Source organism: Medicago sativa, chromosome 8, assembly GCF_051527215.1.
Source record: "Medicago sativa cultivar Bolivia chromosome 8, Bolivia_mono, whole genome shotgun sequence".
NCBI lineage: Eukaryota > Viridiplantae > Streptophyta > Magnoliopsida > Fabales > Fabaceae > Medicago > Medicago sativa.
In genome coordinates this window covers 59,183,357-59,203,850 of record NC_140756.1, presented here as the reverse complement: position 1 = coordinate 59,203,850, position 20,494 = coordinate 59,183,357, and the positions used below count along the sequence as shown (strand labels likewise).

The following is a 20,494-nucleotide window of genomic DNA, read 5'->3' as shown; positions in this document are numbered from 1 at the left end:
ATAGTTTTTGGTCCCTGCAAAAATAGGTCAGTTTTGGTTTTAGTCCCTGCAAATTTTTTTTTATAGTTTTTGGTCCCTGCAAAAAAATTTGTTTTTGGAAATAGTCCTTGACCCCAGTTATGTGATGATTTGTCACTTTTATAAATTAAAAAATAATTATTGTATCTGTTTTATTATTATTTTTTAATTAAAAAATAATTATTGTTATATAAATTATAAAAAATAATATTCTTTTTATTAAGTAAACACATATGCCACATATACACAAAAGTGACAAATCATCACATAATTGGGGTCAGAGACTATTTCCAAAAACAAAATTTTTTGCAGGGACCAAAAACTATAAAAAAAAAATTGCAAGGACTAAAACTAAAACTGACCTATTTTTGCAGGGACCAAAAACTATAAAAAAAATTTGCAGGGACTAAAACCTAAACTGACCTATTTTTGCAGGGACCAAAAACTATAAAAAAAATTTGTAGGGACTAAAACCAAAACTGACCCATTTTGCAGGAATCAATACCATATTTTAGCCTTTTAACATTTATATACAGTGGTGTCAATTCCAAAACAAAACAAACACCGTCCAATGACATATTCTCTCCCGCTGTCACTAATCACACGAGAAACACGACAGTGGCATTACTGTAATATTTTCATATCCCAGTGGCATTTTCTCCAAACAGAAGAAAAGTCAAACAACGCTACCGCAAAGCATTGCTTTCTTCTTTCTTTCTCCCTTTTGTATTATTTTTATATTTAAAACAAAAATAAAAATCATCAAACCAAACAAAATTGTCACACTTCGTGAATTCCCAGGTACCATTTTTCTCTCTTTTTCATGTTTTTTGTTTTGTTCCAATTATGTTTCTCTGTCTCTTCCACACAATCTTAATTTCTGCTACCTTATGTTTAATTAATTTCATTTCATTGATTAAAATTATTCAGTAATTTTTGTAAATTATAGTTTTTTTGTTAATTATATATGAAGTGATCAATTTAGTGAAAGGGGTAGTTATTTATTGATTTTTTGAAGTTTTATAAGCTGTATAGATATTTTTTGAAGTTTTTTATTGATCAATTATAAGCTTAATTTAGTGTGACAATTATTGTAAATTTGCAGATTAATTGTTTGTTAAAAAGTTTAAACGAAAATTGGGAACTGTATAAGAATTCAGAATTCAGAAATGGGATCTGAAGGGCCAAAGAAAATTACAATTCATGTAACTGGGTTTAAGAAGTTTCAAGGAGTGCCAATAAACCCTACAGAGGTTATTGTTAATAATCTTAGGGATTATGTTGAAAAGAAAGGTCTTCCAGTTGGTGTTACTCTTGGAAGTTGCACTATTCTTGACGTGGCTGGTGATGGTGCACTTCCTCAGCTTTATCAGACCATGGAATCTGTTGTGTCGAAAACGGATACTGAGAGTAATGCAAATGTTGTTTGGGTTAGTTAGTTTTCTCTTGTTCAATTTGTTGATATTGTTTGAATTGACTTACTTGAGCTTATGATATGTCCAATTTATAAGCTGTTTTCAACTTATTTGTATAAGCTTGTAAACAACTTATAGCTATAATGAAAATAGAGTGACTTTATTTTGTCTTTTGTTATAGGAATAGCTTATACATAAACACTTATATTTTTTTTTTGAAGAAGCTAAATTAGCCCATCTAAATTGACACTAGAGAGAATCGAACCTGAGACCTCAAGGAGGAGCACACTCCCATATCCCAAGCCAATACCACTAGGCCAACCCTAGTGGGTTGGCCTATGACAATTGTTTATGCTATAAGCGCTTAATTAAATTGTTTTTCCAAACAGATTATACGATAGTACCTTTAAAATTGTAGTAATAAATAGCATATAAGTATAGGATCAGTTGCTTTAGATTGTCTTAATTTTGTCTTTGTTACTAGACTTGAAGTTGTTTGTCACACTTATCATTTTCACCACATTTCTGGTAGAAACAAATTGAATTGCATTAGAAATTTGGTTTTTCTTGTCATGTAATCTGTAGCATTTTAATCATCACATTAATGACCTGAAATTGCTGCTAGACATTGTAACACATCGGCTTAAAGAGAATCGAGAAGAAATAAACTTGCACCATTACTGTTATGCAATTGACACCTTATTGAGTGTTATTTTGTTTCTCTCCGTTTCTAAGTACTCTCGTTATATGATCCTCGTTAATTATGAGATTTTTATAACTCTGTGGGAAACCAGTGCTGTCAATTGCGGATTGCAGAAAATATTATTAGTTTGTTTAGATTCCGCTATACTTCAGTCCTGTAGTGCTTCTATAGCCACTGTTTGACAACATTTCGCTAAACAATAATGGTTTGTTAAAATGCCACTATACTATAGCCCTATAACGCTGCCATAACTGCTATTTTACAACATTATGGGTAACCAATGATCGGTAGATTTTGAGTAAAAGATACTGTGATGCAGAAATACGTGTTGATTATATACTCATATTTCCTGGATTATTTTGATAATAGAATTTCTCAGCTGTCTTCTCTTCCTCTCATATCTTCATTTTCCTTGAATTTATGCTTCAGCTTCACTTGGGGGTGAACAGTGGAGCTGCAAGGTTTGCCATTGAGCGGTTGGCGGTGAATGAAGCTACTTTCCGCTGTTCTGATGAATTAGGATGGCAACCACAAGTGAGTTATGATCATGCTTGTTTATTTTTTATAGATGAAATTGGAAAAAAGCTACAAGGTTTTCTTGTATGGTTTAAAGAATACCATGTTTTGCATTATCTGAGTTCGTTTTTCTTTGTTTTCCAATTTTCCTTTTCAGCAAGTACCAATAGTCCTTGAGGATGGAGGAATTTCTCGAACAAGAGAGGTAAAACTGCAATTACTAGTAAAATTCTATCGCGTGATCTGTAACATGTTGGATTGCATTTTATAGGACAAGTTATGTTTTGCACAAACTAGTTTTTCATTTTGTTTAATGTATAGGGAAAAATCTAAACTCCACGTTAGTCAGAAATAAAGGCTAAACAAAGCTGATAAAGCTTACAAAATCCTCAGGTCATAAATTGGTTTTGTGAGGTTGAGATTGGTCTAAAACGTTAATGTTGTATTAAATTGGTTTTGTGAGGTTGAGATTGGTCTAAAACGTTAATGTTGTATTAATTGGTTGAGGGAATTTCTATTCTTTACTCGTAACAACTGAATAAAGATTATACTTTTCATTGATGTTGTATTAGTCGTTTGAGAGAATTAGAGAAAGAACAAATCAATAAGGAAAAAAAAAAAACATTTTTATTTACCCGGTTATAGACTTGTATGGTTGGAGTTTGTTAGAACCGCAACCTTGGTTCAAAAGTAAAAGGATACAAAAATCGTAAAGAGAGAACACACAATACCAATTGTGCCTATGTCTCCTACTGCAGAGCGGCCGCAGTACCTTTCTATTATGGGTCTTGCTAACAAGTGCCTTTAGGGCACTTATTAAGGATTCAAAAAATGGAAACAATTGATAACTTTTATGTAGAAAAAGTTGCTTTTTAATGTTTCAATGTGTTGAATGTACAAATCCCAATATAAAATTTCTACCTTAAATTTTTTATCAAGTGCCCTTAGGGCACTTGTTAGCATTTCCCTTCTATAGTTCTAGCTTAGGGTTGGCATAGTACGACTCGGTCTTAATATTATGGTCCAGTTTGCACCATTACCCCTGAACCGTACCTCGAACGAACTACCCACTTATCAGTAAACCATGAGTCATTTGAATCTTTAAATCGATGGAAAAATACTTTAAACCATACTGAACTTGCAAAGGAATATCTTGTTCATGTCTCATACTTGCATGCTATTGTAGCTTTGATATGAATGTCTTTATTATTTTCCTAAGTTGCTACTATTTTTTGTTTTATATAGACTTCTCTACCCGTTGATGCAATATTGAAATCCTTGAAAAAGGGAAAAGATTATGATGTGATGATATCAGTCGACGCAGGACGATTTGTTTGCAATTATGTGTATTACCACTCTCTTCGGTTCGCAGAACAGAAGGGTAACAAGTCTCTATTTGTTCATGTTCCCTTATTTTCGAAAATCGATGAAGAAACTCAGATGAGATTTACAGCCTCTCTTTTGGAGGCCATTGCTTCTGCATGTTAATAATGCAATTGATTGAATTGTATGCAAGGACTGCCATGTCCTGTCATCTGGTTGTGTATGTAAATCATTTGTCTCAATAGAAATGCAATTGTATAACAATTATTGAGTGAACAACAAAGTTGTTCTTTGATTTATTTTCTTTCGTGAGTTGTTGATCGATGTATAATAATTCATGAACATTGGTTCTTGGATTGCACAGATATATATGCTGGTGATTACTTAATCTTCTAAGTCCAAGCAAAAGAAATAAATAATTTGTTATTGGCTTTTACTATACAGCAAAAATGACACACATGTTGGCAAAAAGGACCAACCGTAAGCACACTAAGCAAAAATGTCACACATGCTGGCTGAAAAGACTAATATAGCTCAAAGTTTGCTTTAAGCATCTGCATCATCACTGTTGAGTCAACCTTGTATGGTTGAGTACAGTTTTATACAAAACATTTGAATGGCTATATTTGTGTATGACTAGGATGGTGTGTATTTTATTTTCTTCAATTGGAAGGAAGTGGAATATAAGGTTGTTAGCATTACCTTTTACATGTGAATGTCATGATAAGGTTATAGTTGTCGGTAAAGTTAGTATATGTGGTGTCAGAAAAAGAAAAAAAAAAGTATATGTGGGCATTATCTTCCAAGACTGGTTAAGGTCTTAAGATGATTAGCTTTTGGATGTAATGTTTTGAAGCTTAATTGAGTTTTATGGTTTCCAAAGGAAACAAGTTGAAAGCAAATATTGAAGTAGATTGGAAAATGGGTAAGTGATTAATTATTATTTTTTATTTAAGAAAGTGATTAAACAAGTTATTACAATTATTCACTATTATACGACTTGATTCACAATTTTTCTTTTGCAAATTTCTGGCATATAACATCATTTGCTATTGGATATAATTAATTAATTTTACTTAAAGGAACAATCAGTAAAAATAAATAAATAAAATCTATTGCAATTAAATAATTTAAAATACGACATTATGTATGACCTATATTTATTATATATCATATGTATGTATGTTAATAAAAAGTTTAGATGAATTGAATACCAAAAAACATCAAAGTCTTGACATATCTCATGAATCATAAAACATTAACCGAGCTACCCGAAGATCATCCACCGACCAAATCTCTGCCATCTAATTTGAATATACGCCCTTGCGCCATGATTTGAACACGAGTCTCTTTGGTAAGACACTTTTTTTTATCTTATAGCTTATGTCTTACAAGCTCATCTGATTAGAAAAGATCTGTTTGGTAACCATCATTGTCTCATGAGTTTATAACTTATTTTTACTAGTTTATATCATTTTTTAACAAGCTAATTCAAGTAGTTTATAACTTATCATATTTTATCCCAATTTGACCCCTATAATTTTAGTTGAAAAAAAAATTAAATATATCTTTTTTTATGTCATTTCATATTTATAAACTAGTTCAAACGTTAATTTGACTAAATACTACAAATTTAATTAGTTAGTTTTTTTTTGAACAAGTTTAATTAGTTAGTTTATCGCTAACTTATCAACTATTGTTATAAGATCATCGGTTATAAGCTAACCTATCGTTATCCATTCTAATTTTAATTTTACCACTCCCATAGTCCCTACATAACAAAATTTTGTCACCCTCAATCATCGTAGGAGCAAATCTTCTTCCTTCTGAAAAATCAACCAAACAATCAGTTTCTGAAAATCTTCTTCCAAATTATGAGTATCTTAACCAAACAATTACAAACTAAATGTTGCCGAAAACTCAAAAACACCATCGTCAGAGCTATAACAACATCTACACAAATGCAACAAAGTGACTATGTTTACGTTAACAACCGCCAAATCGATGCTTTCATAAAATCAAAAAACCCAAACTCAGCACTTGATCTTTTCCACAACATGCAAATCCGTGACACTGTCACCTACAATTTACTCATTTCATCCTCTTGCTTGCCACCCAAGAAAGCTTTTCGTCTATATTCTGAAATGGGGTTGTTCGGAATAAGAGAAACCGCGACTACGTTTGCTTCTGTTGTAGCTCTTTGTACAAATAATGGGTTTTGGAGGGAAGGTTCTCAGGTTCATTGTAGGGTTGTAAAGTTTGGATTTTTTAATAATGTGTTTGTTGGTGGTGCACTTGTTGGGTTCTATATGAATTTTGGGCTATGTGGGGTTGCACTGAAGTTGTTTGATGAGTTGTCTGAGAGAAATTTGGGTGTGTGGAATGTGATGTTTCGTGGGTTTTGTGAAATGGGTTGTGTTGAAGTGGAAGAGTTGCTTGGGTTTTACGCTAGGATGTGTTTTGAAGGCGTGGAACCAAATGGGGTTACTTTTTGTTATTTGCTTAGGGGGTGTAGTAGTAAGAGAAGATTTCATGAAGGGGAGAGGATTCATAGCTGTGTTTTGAAGTTGGGTTTTGTGGAATCTAATGTTTTTGTTGCAAATGCTTTGGTGGATTTTTACTCTTCATGTGGTTGTTTTGTTGGTGCAAGGAAGTGTTTTGAAGGGATAAAGGTTGAGGATGTTATTTCGTGGAATTCTTTGGTTTCTGTTTATACTGACAATGATTTGGTGATTGATGCTTTGGAGTTTTTTAATGTTATGCAAATGTTGGGACATAGGCCATCAGTTCGTTTGTTCGTCGGTTTCTTGAATTTGTGCAGTAGAAATAAGGAGATTGGTTTGGGGAAGCAGATTCATTGTTGTGTTATCAAGTTTGGTTTTGATGAAAGGAGTGTGTATGTTCAATCTGCTTTGATTGATATGTATGGAAAATGTTCGGACATTGAGAGTTCTGTGAATGTATTTGAATGGCTTCCTAAGATGACTTTAGAGTGTTGTAACTCATTGATGACATCTTTGTCTCATTGCGGTTGTGTTGAAGATGTGGTGGAATTGTTTGGTTTAATGGTTGATGAAGGTCTTATGCCAGATGAAGTAACCGTCTCGACGACACTGAAGGCTTTATCGGTGTCTGCTTCAGCAAGTTTCACTAGCTCTCAGTCACTGCATTGTTTTGCGTTGAAATCTGGTGTTGAAGGAGATGCCGCGGTTCTGTGTTCTCTTATGGATGCATATTCAAGATGTGGACATTGGGAACTTTCTCGTCGGATTTTCGAGACCATTCCAACACCAAATGCTATTTGCTTCACTTCTATGATCAATGGTTACGCTCGAAATGGGATGGGGAAAGGAGGACTTTCATTGCTTCATGCTATGATTGAAAAAGGAGTAAAACCGGACGAAGTTACCTTCTTATGCGCATTAACAGGGTGCAGTCACACCGGACTGATCGAAGAAGGGAGAATACTCTTTAACTCGATGAAATCTCTTCATGATGTTCACCCAGATCGGCGACATTTTTCATGCATGGTGGATCTTTTATGCCGTGCAGGACTTCTACATGAAGCCGAAGAGTTCCTTCTAAAGGCACAAGGAAAAGGAGACTGTTTTATGTGGAGCTCTTTGCTCCAAAGTTGCAGGGTTTACAAGAATGAAGAGGTTGGAACAAGAGCAGCACAAATGTTGGTTGATCTAGACCCAAATGACCCTGCAGTGTGGTTGCAAGCTTCAAATTTTTATGCCGAGATAGGAAAATTTGACGAATCAAGACAACTAAGAGACGTCGCTCTAGCAAGGAAGATGTATAGGGAGATTGGTTGTAGTTTAATTGAGATAAGAAAGTGACAGAAGAAAATAGTTTCTGAATTGATGAACCATCTTGATCTTGCTCATTATTCACACAAGATAAAACACTCATGGGAAATTTTGCTATACTTTTGATGATGTTAGTTTTCCTAAGATGGTAGTGTCTTGTCTATTCTAGCTATCCTAAAATTTAAGGGAAAGGTTTCTTTTTGGAGGAGTTTTTGGTGGGCATGCCAAGAAAATGAGGGTATGCATTTGTGTTTCCCTTGTTTGGTGTAACAAACTTAGTGATTCCATAAGTAGAAAAATAATTTCCCGCCCCCTTTTTGTGTGTGACATTGTATTATGCAAAAAAAGATATAGTTTAGAATATGCAATAATCAAACTTTCCTATCTTCGATTCTCTTTCAGAGAGGCATAGTGGAGATAGTGCATAATGGTTGTGAGTTCTTTAAATGGTTGATGAGTAAAGCAAACTATTACAAATATTTTTATTTCTTGTACTTTAAGTGTAGGCATGTGGAAAAATGTAACACCTTCATCCACTTACAAGCCAAGCCATAAAGCCCTCCAAATCCTTCATTTTCCAAAGCTAATCTATGCTATATAAATTATAACCAAAGTATTCATATGCATTAATCAAATCAAACCACATTCCTTACAATATACAGCCAACAAACAGGAAAAAAAAAATATGGACAGATTCTTCTTGGTTTCTTTACTCGGTTTGCTTATAGTGGCGAATGGAGTTTCAGGAAGCATGATGTGCGACAACAATTTTGGCATGCTTGAAGAACTCAACAACCTTGACACAGAGGAAGATTATGAGGTAGAAGAACTTTCTGACATACCTTCATGGACAAGCGAACGCGGCGGAAAAGTTCTTGTGAATATAGATAGCTTTGGTGCTGCAGGAAATGGAGAAACTGATGATACTGAGGTAAAGTTCTTTCATTACTTGCAAATTAGTCCTATTTTTTCTATGTTCAACATGCACTTTACACATTCAAGGTTGTTGAACATATGCAACTGTTATATTTTTTTCTGTATTGATCAATTCTTATTTATAGGCTCTTCAAAAAGCATGGGGAGTTGCTTGTTCTACACCAAAATCTGTTCTATTGATTCCAAAAGGACGCCGTTATCTTGTTAATGCAACGAAATTCATAGGGCCTTGTAAAGACAATCTAATCATCCAGGTGATGCTTACACAAAAAAATTATTTAGTTTTATCAGCGACTCATCATTACAATTACTGACATGGTATTTGCATTTCTCCAGATTGATGGAACACTGGTTGCTCCGGAAGATCCTAAGAACTGGGATCCAAAACTTCCACGCGTTTGGCTCGATTTTTCTAAATTGAAGAAAGCTGTTTTCCAAGGCTCTGGAGTTATTGACGGCTCAGGAAGTAAATGGTGGGCAGCATCTTGCAAAAAGAACAAGACTAATGTAAAATTTTTCAGAATATTTGGCTTTGTTATCTTACAAATATTTAAAAATAAACTTATATTGCAGGCAATAATAATTTTCTGTTTTTTTTTTTTTTTTCTTTTTCTCACAGCCTTGCAAAGGTGCACCAACGGTAAGAACAACTTTCTTACACCATTGTTGTATTCTATATTTTAAGCACAAAAAAATGTAGTTTTAACTCTGAAGGGTGATTCATTGCAGGCACTAACCATCGATACAAGTTCATCTATAAAGGTTAAAGGACTAACTATCCAGAATAGCCAACAGATGCATTTTACAATATCGCGATGCGATGCTGTTCGAATTTTAGGAGTTAAAGTGGCATCACCAGGAGACAGTCCAAACACTGACGGAATTCATATTAGTGAATCAACAAATGTCATTGTCCAAGACTGCAAAATTGGAACAGGTTCTGAACTTAGAATCAACCAGTTTATGATTGAGTCGTGTGGTCCTTAATAAATGCTTGTTTGAAATCACAGTCGCACCGCAATTTTGTTGAAACTCCAACGTATAACTTTTACCAAAATCACGGTGGCACACTGTGCTTATGTCAAATTTACTGTCAATCCAAACATGCAACTAAAATTTAATTATGTTGAAATTTTACATTCAAATTTTCTTTCAAAGTATAAACATAACTAAACATAAATCGCTTTATTTCGAACTCAATTATATCAAAACAATTTATAATTTTCATTTAAAATCATATAAAATGGTCACACAAACCACATTGACTAACTGTGCTATATTATTCAGGGGATGATTGCATTTCAATTGTGAATGCTAGTTCAAATATCAAAATGAAGAGAATTTTTTGTGGACCGGGACATGGAATCAGGTATCATCAAATCTTCATCCCTCAATTTAGTACAAAATCAATGTTAATACTTGTTTGTTACGTTTAAAATTAGAGTGCTTATGGTTGCACAAAGATTTTCTGACACTAATTGCTACTCATGAAACTTTTGTGTCTAAAAGCTTTGTAAAACTATCTACCTTTATGTCACTTGTGATAATGTAAATTGACACCTTCTGTAAAAAAATTAAAAAGATAAAAGTGATATTAAAATCATAAATTAATTTTTTACTGTTATTTGACATATATTTAAGTATTTACTGGTAAAATCATTTTTACCTCTCAAATTCAAATAACTAAAATGATGTAAAGTAGATTTTGTTCTAAGTTAAAATGATGAAAATAGTTTAGCTTTATTTTATCTTTTGTTATAGAAATAGTTCATCAATAAATACTTATATAATAAGTGCTTATACTATAAGTGCTGTATTAAGCTGTATATACAATTAGACTAAAAGCATTCAAGCACAACTAACTTTACTTCAAAGTTTTTAACTTAAATTTAATCAAATTAAACATATTCAGGCAACCCCAAACTCACATGAAGTTGATGCCACGGTTGTGGTTCCCACCATTTTTATCTTTCTAGAAGAGTTAGTTACAGGAACCACACACATAACATTATTTTAATGGTTACGTGACTTGTGTAAACATAGGATAACAAACTCAAAGATAAAAATGAATTTATATTGTACTGGAAACCATATTAGGTAAAGTAGTTATTTTCTTTCACTAACACTAATTTTTTACAGCATTGGAAGTCTTGGTAAAGATAACTCAACTGGTGTAGTCACGAAAGTGATTTTGGATACAGCACTTCTAAAGGGGACTACCAATGGTCTTAGAATTAAGACTTGGCAGGTAGAATTTTTTATTTCTATCTTGATTACATTTTGGTAAATATTTATTATGTAATATTGTTAATTAATTAATTAAACAATGAAGATTGACTCAATTGATAAAGAGCTTAATCATACCTCGCAATAACGTGAGTTACATTACCGGTGTGAGGATTTCTTTGATGGAGAATTTGTAAATACTTTGTTAGCGTTCTCTGAGCCTTAAAGTCTGTCAAAACCCTAGTGAACCCCATGAACCTAACTAACATAAACTTTATTCTATAAAAAACAATATCATTAATTAGTTTAACAATGAGTTTAGTGGATATACACATAGAGTGAAAAATAAAATTATATCACATTTAATTGGACATTTTATAATTTTAGAATTATTTTCGCTTACATTTCAAAACTATGGGAATTGATTATTTGAAAATGACAAGCAATGCTTTCTCTCTATCTTGTTTTGTTCATGACATGTAGGGAGGTGCTGGATATGTTAAAGGGGTACGCTTTCAGAATGTGAGGGTGGAAAATGTATCAAACCCCATTCTTATAGATCAATTTTACTGTGATTCTCCAACCTCATGTCAAAACCAGGTACTCAAAACCAACATAGTATCATTTTAAAGATTTCAGTTCTTTAATGTTTCATTTTATTTTACTGATGTTTAAATTATTATTATATACACATAATTGTGTTTTTGATGTGTGATAATTATCCTACATTAATATTTGACTTGTATGATATTTTTTTTTCTTTCCAGTCATCAGCTCTGGAGATAAGTGAGATAATGTACCAAAACGTAAGTGGGACTACAAATAGTGCAAAGGCCATTAAATTTGACTGTAGTGACACTGTTCCATGCAGCAACTTAGTCCTTAGCAATGTTGATTTGGAGAAACAAGATGGCACAGTTGAAACATATTGCCATTCAGCTCAAGGATTTGGTTATGGTGTGGTTCATCCTTCAGCTGAATGCCTTAATTCCAGTGATAAAACCTCTCAAGTTGATGAATCTCAATCTATTATTTCTGAAGATGATTATATCCGTCACACCGAACTATAGTTAAATTGCTTCTGCCTTATACAATAACTCTTTCCTTAGAAATCGGAGAGTTAAAGATATAAAAAAAAATACAATAACCTTTTGATTATAATTTAATATATCAAAAGGGGGTGTAGACATTGTAGTAGTGGTATGTTTGAGGTGAGGTCAGTGACTAATGAAAGGATGTAATATTGAATATTTAGAAATTACATTGAAAATAGATAATATTTGCTGATAAGTATTCCATCTACATTGGAGATTAAGAAGAAGAAAAGAAGACATAAATTTTAGAATATTGATGTAGATTTTTTATTTTAAATCCTACTATTGTGTTTCCAAGTTTGAATAGTGATATTTTATGAACTTTTGTGTTTTAAATTTGTGTAACTACTTGCTTTCTTGGGTTGACTTTTGTTGATGTAATATAAGATATTAGTAAACGTTTGATTTGACATTGATATTGAATATTTTCTTCTTTTGACCTTCCTTTTCAAATGAAAGAGTGAAGAAAAAGAGATATAGTATATTGATGCCAAACAGGGCAGTATCCTAACATTATTCATCCAAAGCAAACATGTATTGACTTTGACTTATTATGAAATTGCTAAGACAACTTCTATTCCCATCCTATAAGTTTCTTGCGTGCCTTATGTAGTTTGGATTATAGAATCCGATCGGCATAAACATCCCATAAAAACCTCCTAAAACACTTTTTTTAGTTTTTCTTTAATTGATGTTGAGCGGATGTAGTTGGTCTTCGCCAATATTTTTTCTAAGGATCATGCTAAATGGGCACAAGTTAAAGAGTTACAAAAAGAAATGAAAGATAAATTTTACATTAAAAAGATAAAATTTTAAACTTTTTAAGTGTTAAATGCACAATTTTTAAGGTGATATTTTTACATTTGCTTTCTTAACATGCGATTTTAAAGAGCAGGGACACAAATTAGCTTTTTCTAATAGATACATGAATTTCTCTCTATGCCTCGATCCTTTTAAACCAAATCTTAATTGTTGGATTAATCTAAGGGTTAAGATTTCGCTGAAGAGACAGAAGGATCTATAAGGGATATAAAACCTGAGATAGGAGCAACAAGATTATACTCTAGTATAGTATTATTTAATGGCAAAAATAAATGAATAAATTATAAGAAGTTGTGTAGTATTACTAACATCAACTAATGTTATTATTTTGTTGTCGGCCATTGCAAAGGAATGTGATTCACAGCAGTCAAAATAATAATACAGTCATGCAGTCAAATTAATTACAGCCATTCGATCAAAGCAATGCTTCAGATTCACTCACACTTAAAATCCACAACACAGCAAATCCAAATGTGTGAATCTTCTCCCTTTCTCCTCCAAGTCTCCAACCCAGCAAGCAGCTATGTTGGGTTGATATCCCTTTCACCACAAACGAATCTGCTTCGGTTAGGTTGATATCCGTACCCTCTGTTGTCTTCTGGAATCGTGGCTGCCGGCGACACTCTCGCAATCCGAAATCGTTGATTTGTCTTCGCGAGTGGAATCATGTTTCGGTAGATTGTTGATTGGTTGCTCCATGATTAAAATTGAACAATAGGATTCTATAATAGAAGAGTTAAACAATTTGGAAATATGAAGAAAGAAAAAAAAAAAAACTAATTAAGAGGAAAACTGTATGAGTTCACGGAAGGCGGTGGGAGTAATAGATGGTGTGACAGAATTTGAATAACAGGACCACGTCTTTGTTTAATTACAAAATTGTTCCTTTTCTCCTCCACCTCCCGTTGTGGAAGGCTCCATTCCAATTTATCAATTTCACGTGAGGCATTTTAATTTTTACCATGCTGCTTGCTGGGTTGGAGACTTGGAGGAGAAAGGGAGAAGATTCACACATTTGGATTTGCTGTGTTGTGGATTTTAAGTGTGAGTGAATCTGAAGCATTGCTTTGATCGAATGGCTGTAATTAATTTGACTGCATGACTGTATTATTATTTTGACTGCTGTGAATCACAATTTCTACATAACAATTTCACAAACATATTAATTTCACAAACATATTATGATTTCTACATAACAATTTCTGTGCCTGCAAGTGCAAGGCATTATTACAATGTGGTCCAAAACAATACATGTAAATCAATTGGGACCAATGGAATGGCCAATTTTGTTCATTTAAATATTCTTCTTGCTTACATTGAAAAGGAAATATATATTCTTTAATAAAAAAAATGAAATTATTTCTTCAGTTGTCTATGTTACATACCTTATTAGTTTGTATGTTGATTGCAATAATGTTGGAGCTGGTACCATTTGTTTCTTTCAATTGGTTCTTACAAGTTACAACACATACATCAAAACAAAATGTTGGTCTTACAAATTTGGCTTGGAGTTCAACTTATAACTGACCTGTAAGAAACTCAAAACAAAATACTTATTAGGCCTGCAGTGTCCATGCTCCATTCCACATGGGTTTCAATTCAACAAGAAGCTAATATAGATGGTATCTTAGCCGTCTCCGAAAGTGTAGTCATGTGGTATGAGTTGGAACGTTGAAGGAGTATTATGAAAGAGGTTGCGTCTGCGGCTAACAAAGTGTTCATTTTTTAACTACTAACATTTGGTGATTAAAAATAAGATGACATCTTAGTATTTTCACTTAGGATTAGATCGGATATGCATAAATCACCAGAGTTTAATCTAAGTGGTTGATGCGCAGTGCGTATGACAGTATGAGTATTGTAAACCCTAAAATACCGAGTTAAATTTCTACTCATAAAAAAAGATTGGATAGACATGACTCAAAACAAAATATGTAATATTCCATGTGTGGATGTAACTTGTAAGGGTCCAATTTTGTATATATGCAACGGTATTTAAGGGTTCTTTCTCTCTGGCTCCTGGACCACCTTATTTCATTCTCCTAATTTCGGTACACTACGACCTATCACTTCAGCATAGGTTTGTCCAGGTTGTAGGAAAGCAAAAAATCATGAGCTTAAATGTGACATTATGAAAATCTTAAAAAAAAAAAAAAGGATTTCGGTGATGCATATTTTAATTAAGACTAGAATACCAATTGGGAACTAAAACCAAACATTAGAAAAAGTATTTACCTAATTTGATTATTTTTGTAAAATTGTCTTGTTATTATTATTTCACTTTTATAACTTATGGTCCCTTGCTTTTCCCCTTTATATGCAGAGCTCATTACAGCAAGAAATGTATCAATAATATATACGTAAAATTTTCTAGAACTTTTGTATCAAGAACTATGCATTGAACATTTTCCCTCAAAAAAAAAAAAAAAAACTATGCATTGAACATTTTAAATTGACACGGTGGGCAATAAGTCATATTTCATATATGTATGAAATTTTGTTTAACAAGACAAAAATTAAGTCAAAAGAATTTAGAAATCTATACTATGATACTACATTTTTTTATTTCAATACTATGATATTACATTGATATCATTTTAAACTAGTGATACCAATATTTTAAAATTTTATTCCCAGAAGAATACTTTGTTTTGCTGTTTATTTAAAATGTACCGCATCCCTTTGTTGACAAGTACTATTGAATGAGATATGACTAAAAATGTGTTTATAAGTGATGGGTAATCATCACTTTATAAGTCGGTTTTGTAGCGTTAGTTGAATTATGTCCAACCAAAACCCAAAAATTATATCAAAGTCTATCTAAAATTGATTCTGCTACTCAATATTGGACCACTCAAATCACGCTTCGAGTATTCAATCCTCAAATTCTAGTGCTTGAATATCTTACATCTATCCTATCATATATTACCTATTATGGAAGCTGTGATCTAAATGACAAAATGAACATTCCATAGTACAGCATACATAAAACAAAAGGGCACATGGATGAGCATAGGGTACAATAATCATAGCCACAGTGAGGTGGTTATTTGTGTGCGTCTCATTTTCAACCGTGAGATAAGGGTAATGCAAGTGCATTATAGGCCAAGACTTAACAGATAAATGTCTTTTCATTTTCCTCCAATGAAATTTGTTGGTGAAGAGAAAAAGCTTAAAAGGGTTCAAAGTGATCCGTGAATATATATTGCTAACATGGCTTTTTGTACTTCATTACCAACATAAGGAATAGCAAGGACCATGACATGTATAAACAAAATAATAAAGACAAAAATAATTTGTTTTTAGCTTTTAAATAATTTTATATAGATTTCAAGATCACTCACATGGACAAACCAGTTTTCTTTCAACTAAAATTTCACATGCACCACAAGACTATATATCATAGCAACAAATTAGGAAATTTTCAATGTGAAAACTTTTTAAGTCAGATTGCATCTGAATTGTTGGATATGAAATTTTTTATAAATGTGTTTTTGTTTTTACATTCTAAGCTTCAAATTCTAGATATATCCGTGAACAAAAAGTTGTGACTAGCAAGAAATAGCACTGCCTCTTCTGCAGCACATTTTCTACAAACATTTGCATTCATTATTGAGGTAAAGAAGAATTGAATGGTTGTTGAAATGAACTGGCATGGCAACCAAACCTCTTATCTGTGGATACCCTTCTGAACCAAACCCAATTTGACCGATTTTCCCCATTTTAATTGGGTTTAGGTTTTCGTCGATTTCAAAACACCGGACGGGTAACGGGAATATGGGTAAGGTAACATGTAAGTATATGGAAATAGGGTATGAGGACGGGGATGGTAAAACCCGTCCCTGCCCCGCCCATTGCCATGCCTAGAAATGAACTATGCTTTCGAATGTGTGTTCAATTTTACGGTTGATTGTAACACAATTTATTTTCTTTCTCATATCTCAAGCATATATATGACATGATTTTATCAAAAAAATATATGTACATAGTTTTTCTTATGTCAAATAATATAGTGGCCGTATCTCACACATTTTAAATGTGGAGAAGTGAGGTGTCTGAATTCGAACTCCGTCCCTACCAACTAAGCTAAGCTCACGGAGACTATCGCGCAAAATTTATTTTGTCTTCAAACAACGATTTGACTAAAAGTAATAAAAAGTAATTGTGGAGAAGTGTTGAAACTCACTCAAAAACATTTGCACTACACTTATAAAAGCATTTAAGTAAAGTTCTTAGAACGATCTTAAGCAACAAAACACATTAAAGAAGAATACAAACTTACTAAGTAGAAGCTCTAGTTGATAAATGGTACTATATTCTTTCAAAAAAAAGAGAAGATAAATATATGATTTAAACAGCCAACAGTTTGTCATATTAGTCCTTCCCCACCAAAAAAACAAATATTTGGATTATTCACCAGAAAACAAAAAGCAAGTTGGTAACTAAATGAATATCAATAATCCATAATAAAAATCTTGAATAACTAATTTCCTTTTAATTTTTTTCAACTGAATATGATAGCTAGCCCAATTGGATTTATAAAATGAAAATGTGACCCCACATTAATAAACGGGTACCATAGTATCTATCTAATATAATAATAAATTCTTATTAAGAGATTTATAATTAAACCAATTTGTTGTTAGGGAAAAGAAGAGACAAAAAGTAATATAGGAATCTTTCTAACAAATTGTTCTGGGCCATATTTTGGTGGCTGAATGGATGATCCTAGCTTGAAATTGTTTAATGTTTACCCTTTATTTGGTTGCTTTGAAACATATTCACAAATAATGGATCAGAAGCAAAGCCAATCAATCATGTGTTGTGTGCATTGATGAAGTTCACGAGTGTAGAGTTAATAAATAGTTCACGAGCACATAAACACAAAAAGACGGCTAAAAAGGATGTGTGGGACTCCTTTTTCTGATTATTGTTGGTACCAAATAGTATAGAAATAAATTATTACATGCAAATGGAAATAAGAAATAATAATGTATACCAAATTGTTAAGTGTACGTGAAACCAAAATTAAATAAAAAAATGATAAGTGTACGTGCCAGTTTCTTGTGGCTTGCCAGCTTGGTAAGCTGGAATAAATGCAAATATATATAACTTAGAATAGTTATTCTGCTCGTGAGAGACATCCTAGGGACACTTGAGCACTTTATTTTATAATGATTTTGTTTTTTGAATTAATATTATGAACCTCAACCAAAGAGGTTTAAAAATAAATCCCTATAATAATAGATTTAATAAAAAAAGGGTGTGTTATTTTATTAAAAACGGTAGATTAGTTTGACTTCTTCAAAAAGAAATATGGTCGAAATACTTTGAGCCTCTTTTTAAGCTAGACAGAACTTAATAATAAGATTATCATTCTACCATAAGGGGACCCTAATATTGTGTATTCTACAAATTGTCTTAATCCTCCAATTTTCGAAGAAATAGATCATGGTAGTATTGAGTTTGGCATATAGCTACAAATGATTATATAAATGAGTATGTGGCCATGATTTGGACATGGTTAAAAATAATTAACCAACATAGAATAGGTTTAGTGGGATTGGTTATGGTTATACAAATTAGTAAATTAAAGTTTGAATTTCAACTAAAAAAGATATTGTCTAACACACTCTGATTAAAATTATTTTCAATGGAGGAAATCTAAATAAAAAAAAAAATATTACAGGCAAAAATATAATAGACTAGTTAAGATGCGAGTCCAAGATAACATGTCTACTTTCGAGTTTACATCTCAGAGAACTAAAACCAATGTATATTTTGCAAAAGTGATAAAACTTGTCACCAATGAAAACATAGAGTCCACATGAATGTGTAAAAAGGGACCAATGGGAACTTGATGATGTGTTAGATTAAGATAAAAAGACTTTCTGGCTCAACCAACATTTACAAAATGAATTGTTGCCTGACAATGTCAAACTTTTTTATGTTCCCATATTTCTCATCTCAACGAATTGCTACTTGACAATGTCGACCTTTTTGATCACTCAAGGTCAGTAACATTATTGAATTGGAATAGTGAATTAATGTATCGTGCTAACAACACTCACTTAAACACTTTTTTCTAACACTGAAATTTTATGAGACAAAATACATGTGTCCCACCATTTTTTTGGAACCCAATTTTAAAATGGTGGATAAGACAATTTATGTCAATTTTTATAAGACAAAATACAGGTGAGCCTCACCAATTTTACATCTACAACTTTAAAAGTACAATTTATGATGAATTTAAAAAATATGCACTAGTAATGTAAAACATTTTTAAACTCACATGCATCCAATGGAGAATGGAGAGTTTCTATATTACTAATGAATTAAATTTTAATTTGCATATTTTTCTATAAAAAGAAGTTGTTTACCATTGGCCAATGAATGGTCACGAGAGAGGAGGATGAAGAAAGTGATGATTGTTGGAACTTGGAAGCAAAGATATATATATATATATATATATATATATATATATATATATATATATATATATATATATGAGGGAAAGGGACCTGTGGAAAAGGTGAAGGAAGTCACAGGTAAACACTGTTAATAGAATTGAATGAAGAGTGACCATCAAGTGTAGTGGATGCAGTTGACATTTGCTTCAACCAGCACCTCATGTACTATATTGGAATTTGGAAGCAAAACACATGGATTGGAAATAACAAAAATCCATATGATAGTCTAAACAACCTCGTGCGCATCACTCTCACCACCACATACAAAATGTTATTATCATATTGGAAAAATATAGATAGACACCCTTTTTTCATACCACTTTTGTACACATCCTATATGGGAGGGTATTTTGGTAATGTGCAACAAAGTATATGTAGTTATTTTAGACCCACATTGCCACATGTTGCATTTATGTGTGGGAGTTTAAGGAGTGTATGTCACATGTGTGTCTATGTATATTGCCACATGTTGCATTTATGTGTGGGAGTTTAAGGAGTGTATGTCACATGTGTGTCTATGTATAAACACTATCATATTCATAAATATAAAACTTTGGGTTAAATAAGTAAAAAGTCTGCATATTTCAGTCACATACACATTTTGACGCCTTTGATCAATAGGTAAACTAAAAAGTCTACTTACTCTTTCACATAATATATAAAATGACCTCCATTCACCAATATCCATCACTCTAAAATGATGATCATCAAACCAACTTCCCATATTTAACCCAACCCCTACCTTGAGAGTTTGCAAATCCTTCCACCAAAAGGAATCATTTCTCCTTCCATCCAACACCATCAGGGCCGACCCAACAGATTAAGAGGCCTAAAGCAAAATTTTTAATGTGGTCTTTAAAAATATTTTTTTAATATAAAATCAATTTTATGGAGATCAAAATTTCAATTCATGATTAAGAGTAATTGAGGTCTTTTTGGTAATCAGTTAAGCTATGCAAATGTCTGTAATTTATCTGTCATATAGTATACTTATAACCAAATTAATTTTTTAGATGCCTTTATTTTCACCCAAAATTTTGAGGCCTATAGCCCTTTGCTTGGGTTGCTTGGCCCTTAGGCCGGCCCTAAACACCATACCTCGATTTATCCCATACTTGTGGGATAAAATCTTAAACCATAACTCCAACACCAT

General features: G+C 32.5%; 3 protein-coding genes across 3 annotated transcripts; all 3 read left to right on the top strand.

Annotated features, from left to right (window-relative positions):
- Positions 1-361: 361 nt before the first annotated feature.
- LOC146900012 (Peptidase C15, pyroglutamyl peptidase I-like protein) lies at positions 362-4,363 on the top strand. The gene is made up of 5 exons (XM_085731562.1): positions 362-819; positions 1,124-1,448; positions 2,566-2,670; positions 2,810-2,857; positions 3,898-4,363. The coding sequence occupies exons 2-5, from the start codon at positions 1,188-1,190 to the stop codon at positions 4,138-4,140; spliced, it is 657 nt and encodes a 218-aa protein (XP_085587688.1). The 5' UTR covers positions 362-819; positions 1,124-1,187; the 3' UTR covers positions 4,141-4,363.
- A 1,333-nt stretch (positions 4,364-5,696) lies between these two features.
- On the top strand, positions 5,697-8,269 carry LOC146900011 (PPR superfamily protein). Its single transcript, XM_085731560.1, has one exon. It carries the CDS (start codon positions 5,850-5,852, stop codon positions 7,818-7,820), a length of 1,971 nt encoding a protein of 656 aa, XP_085587686.1. The 5' UTR covers positions 5,697-5,849; the 3' UTR covers positions 7,821-8,269.
- Positions 8,270-8,418: 149 nt separating this feature from the next.
- LOC146900010 (Pectin lyase-like superfamily protein) lies at positions 8,419-12,382 on the top strand. Its single transcript, XM_085731561.1, has 9 exons — positions 8,419-8,721; positions 8,852-8,980; positions 9,063-9,233; positions 9,346-9,366; positions 9,456-9,663; positions 10,014-10,095; positions 10,866-10,974; positions 11,436-11,552; positions 11,720-12,382. The coding sequence occupies exons 1-9, from the start codon at positions 8,476-8,478 to the stop codon at positions 12,020-12,022; spliced, it is 1,386 nt and encodes a 461-aa protein (XP_085587687.1). The 5' UTR covers positions 8,419-8,475; the 3' UTR covers positions 12,023-12,382.
- Positions 12,383-20,494: the final 8,112 nt, after the last annotated feature.

Excerpts from the sequence above, each read along its gene's own strand:
- LOC146900011 (XM_085731560.1), top strand. The coding sequence starts at position 5,850 with ATGAGTATCTTAACCAAACAATTACAAACTAAATGTTGCCGAAAACTC.
- LOC146900010 (XM_085731561.1), top strand. The coding sequence starts at position 8,476 with ATGGACAGATTCTTCTTGGTTTCTTTACTCGGTTTGCTTATAGTGGCG. Across the intron at positions 9,234-9,345 it reads GCAAAAAGAACAAGACTAAT|CCTTGCAAAGGTGCACCAAC; the intron begins GTAAAATTTTTC and ends TTTTTCTCACAG. Across the intron at positions 10,975-11,435 it reads TTAGAATTAAGACTTGGCAG|GGAGGTGCTGGATATGTTAA; the intron begins GTAGAATTTTTT and ends CATGACATGTAG.
- LOC146900012 (XM_085731562.1), top strand. The coding sequence starts at position 1,188 with ATGGGATCTGAAGGGCCAAAGAAAATTACAATTCATGTAACTGGGTTT. Across the intron at positions 1,449-2,565 it reads GTAATGCAAATGTTGTTTGG|CTTCACTTGGGGGTGAACAG; the intron begins GTTAGTTAGTTT and ends TTTATGCTTCAG. Across the intron at positions 2,671-2,809 it reads AATTAGGATGGCAACCACAA|CAAGTACCAATAGTCCTTGA; the intron begins GTGAGTTATGAT and ends TTTCCTTTTCAG.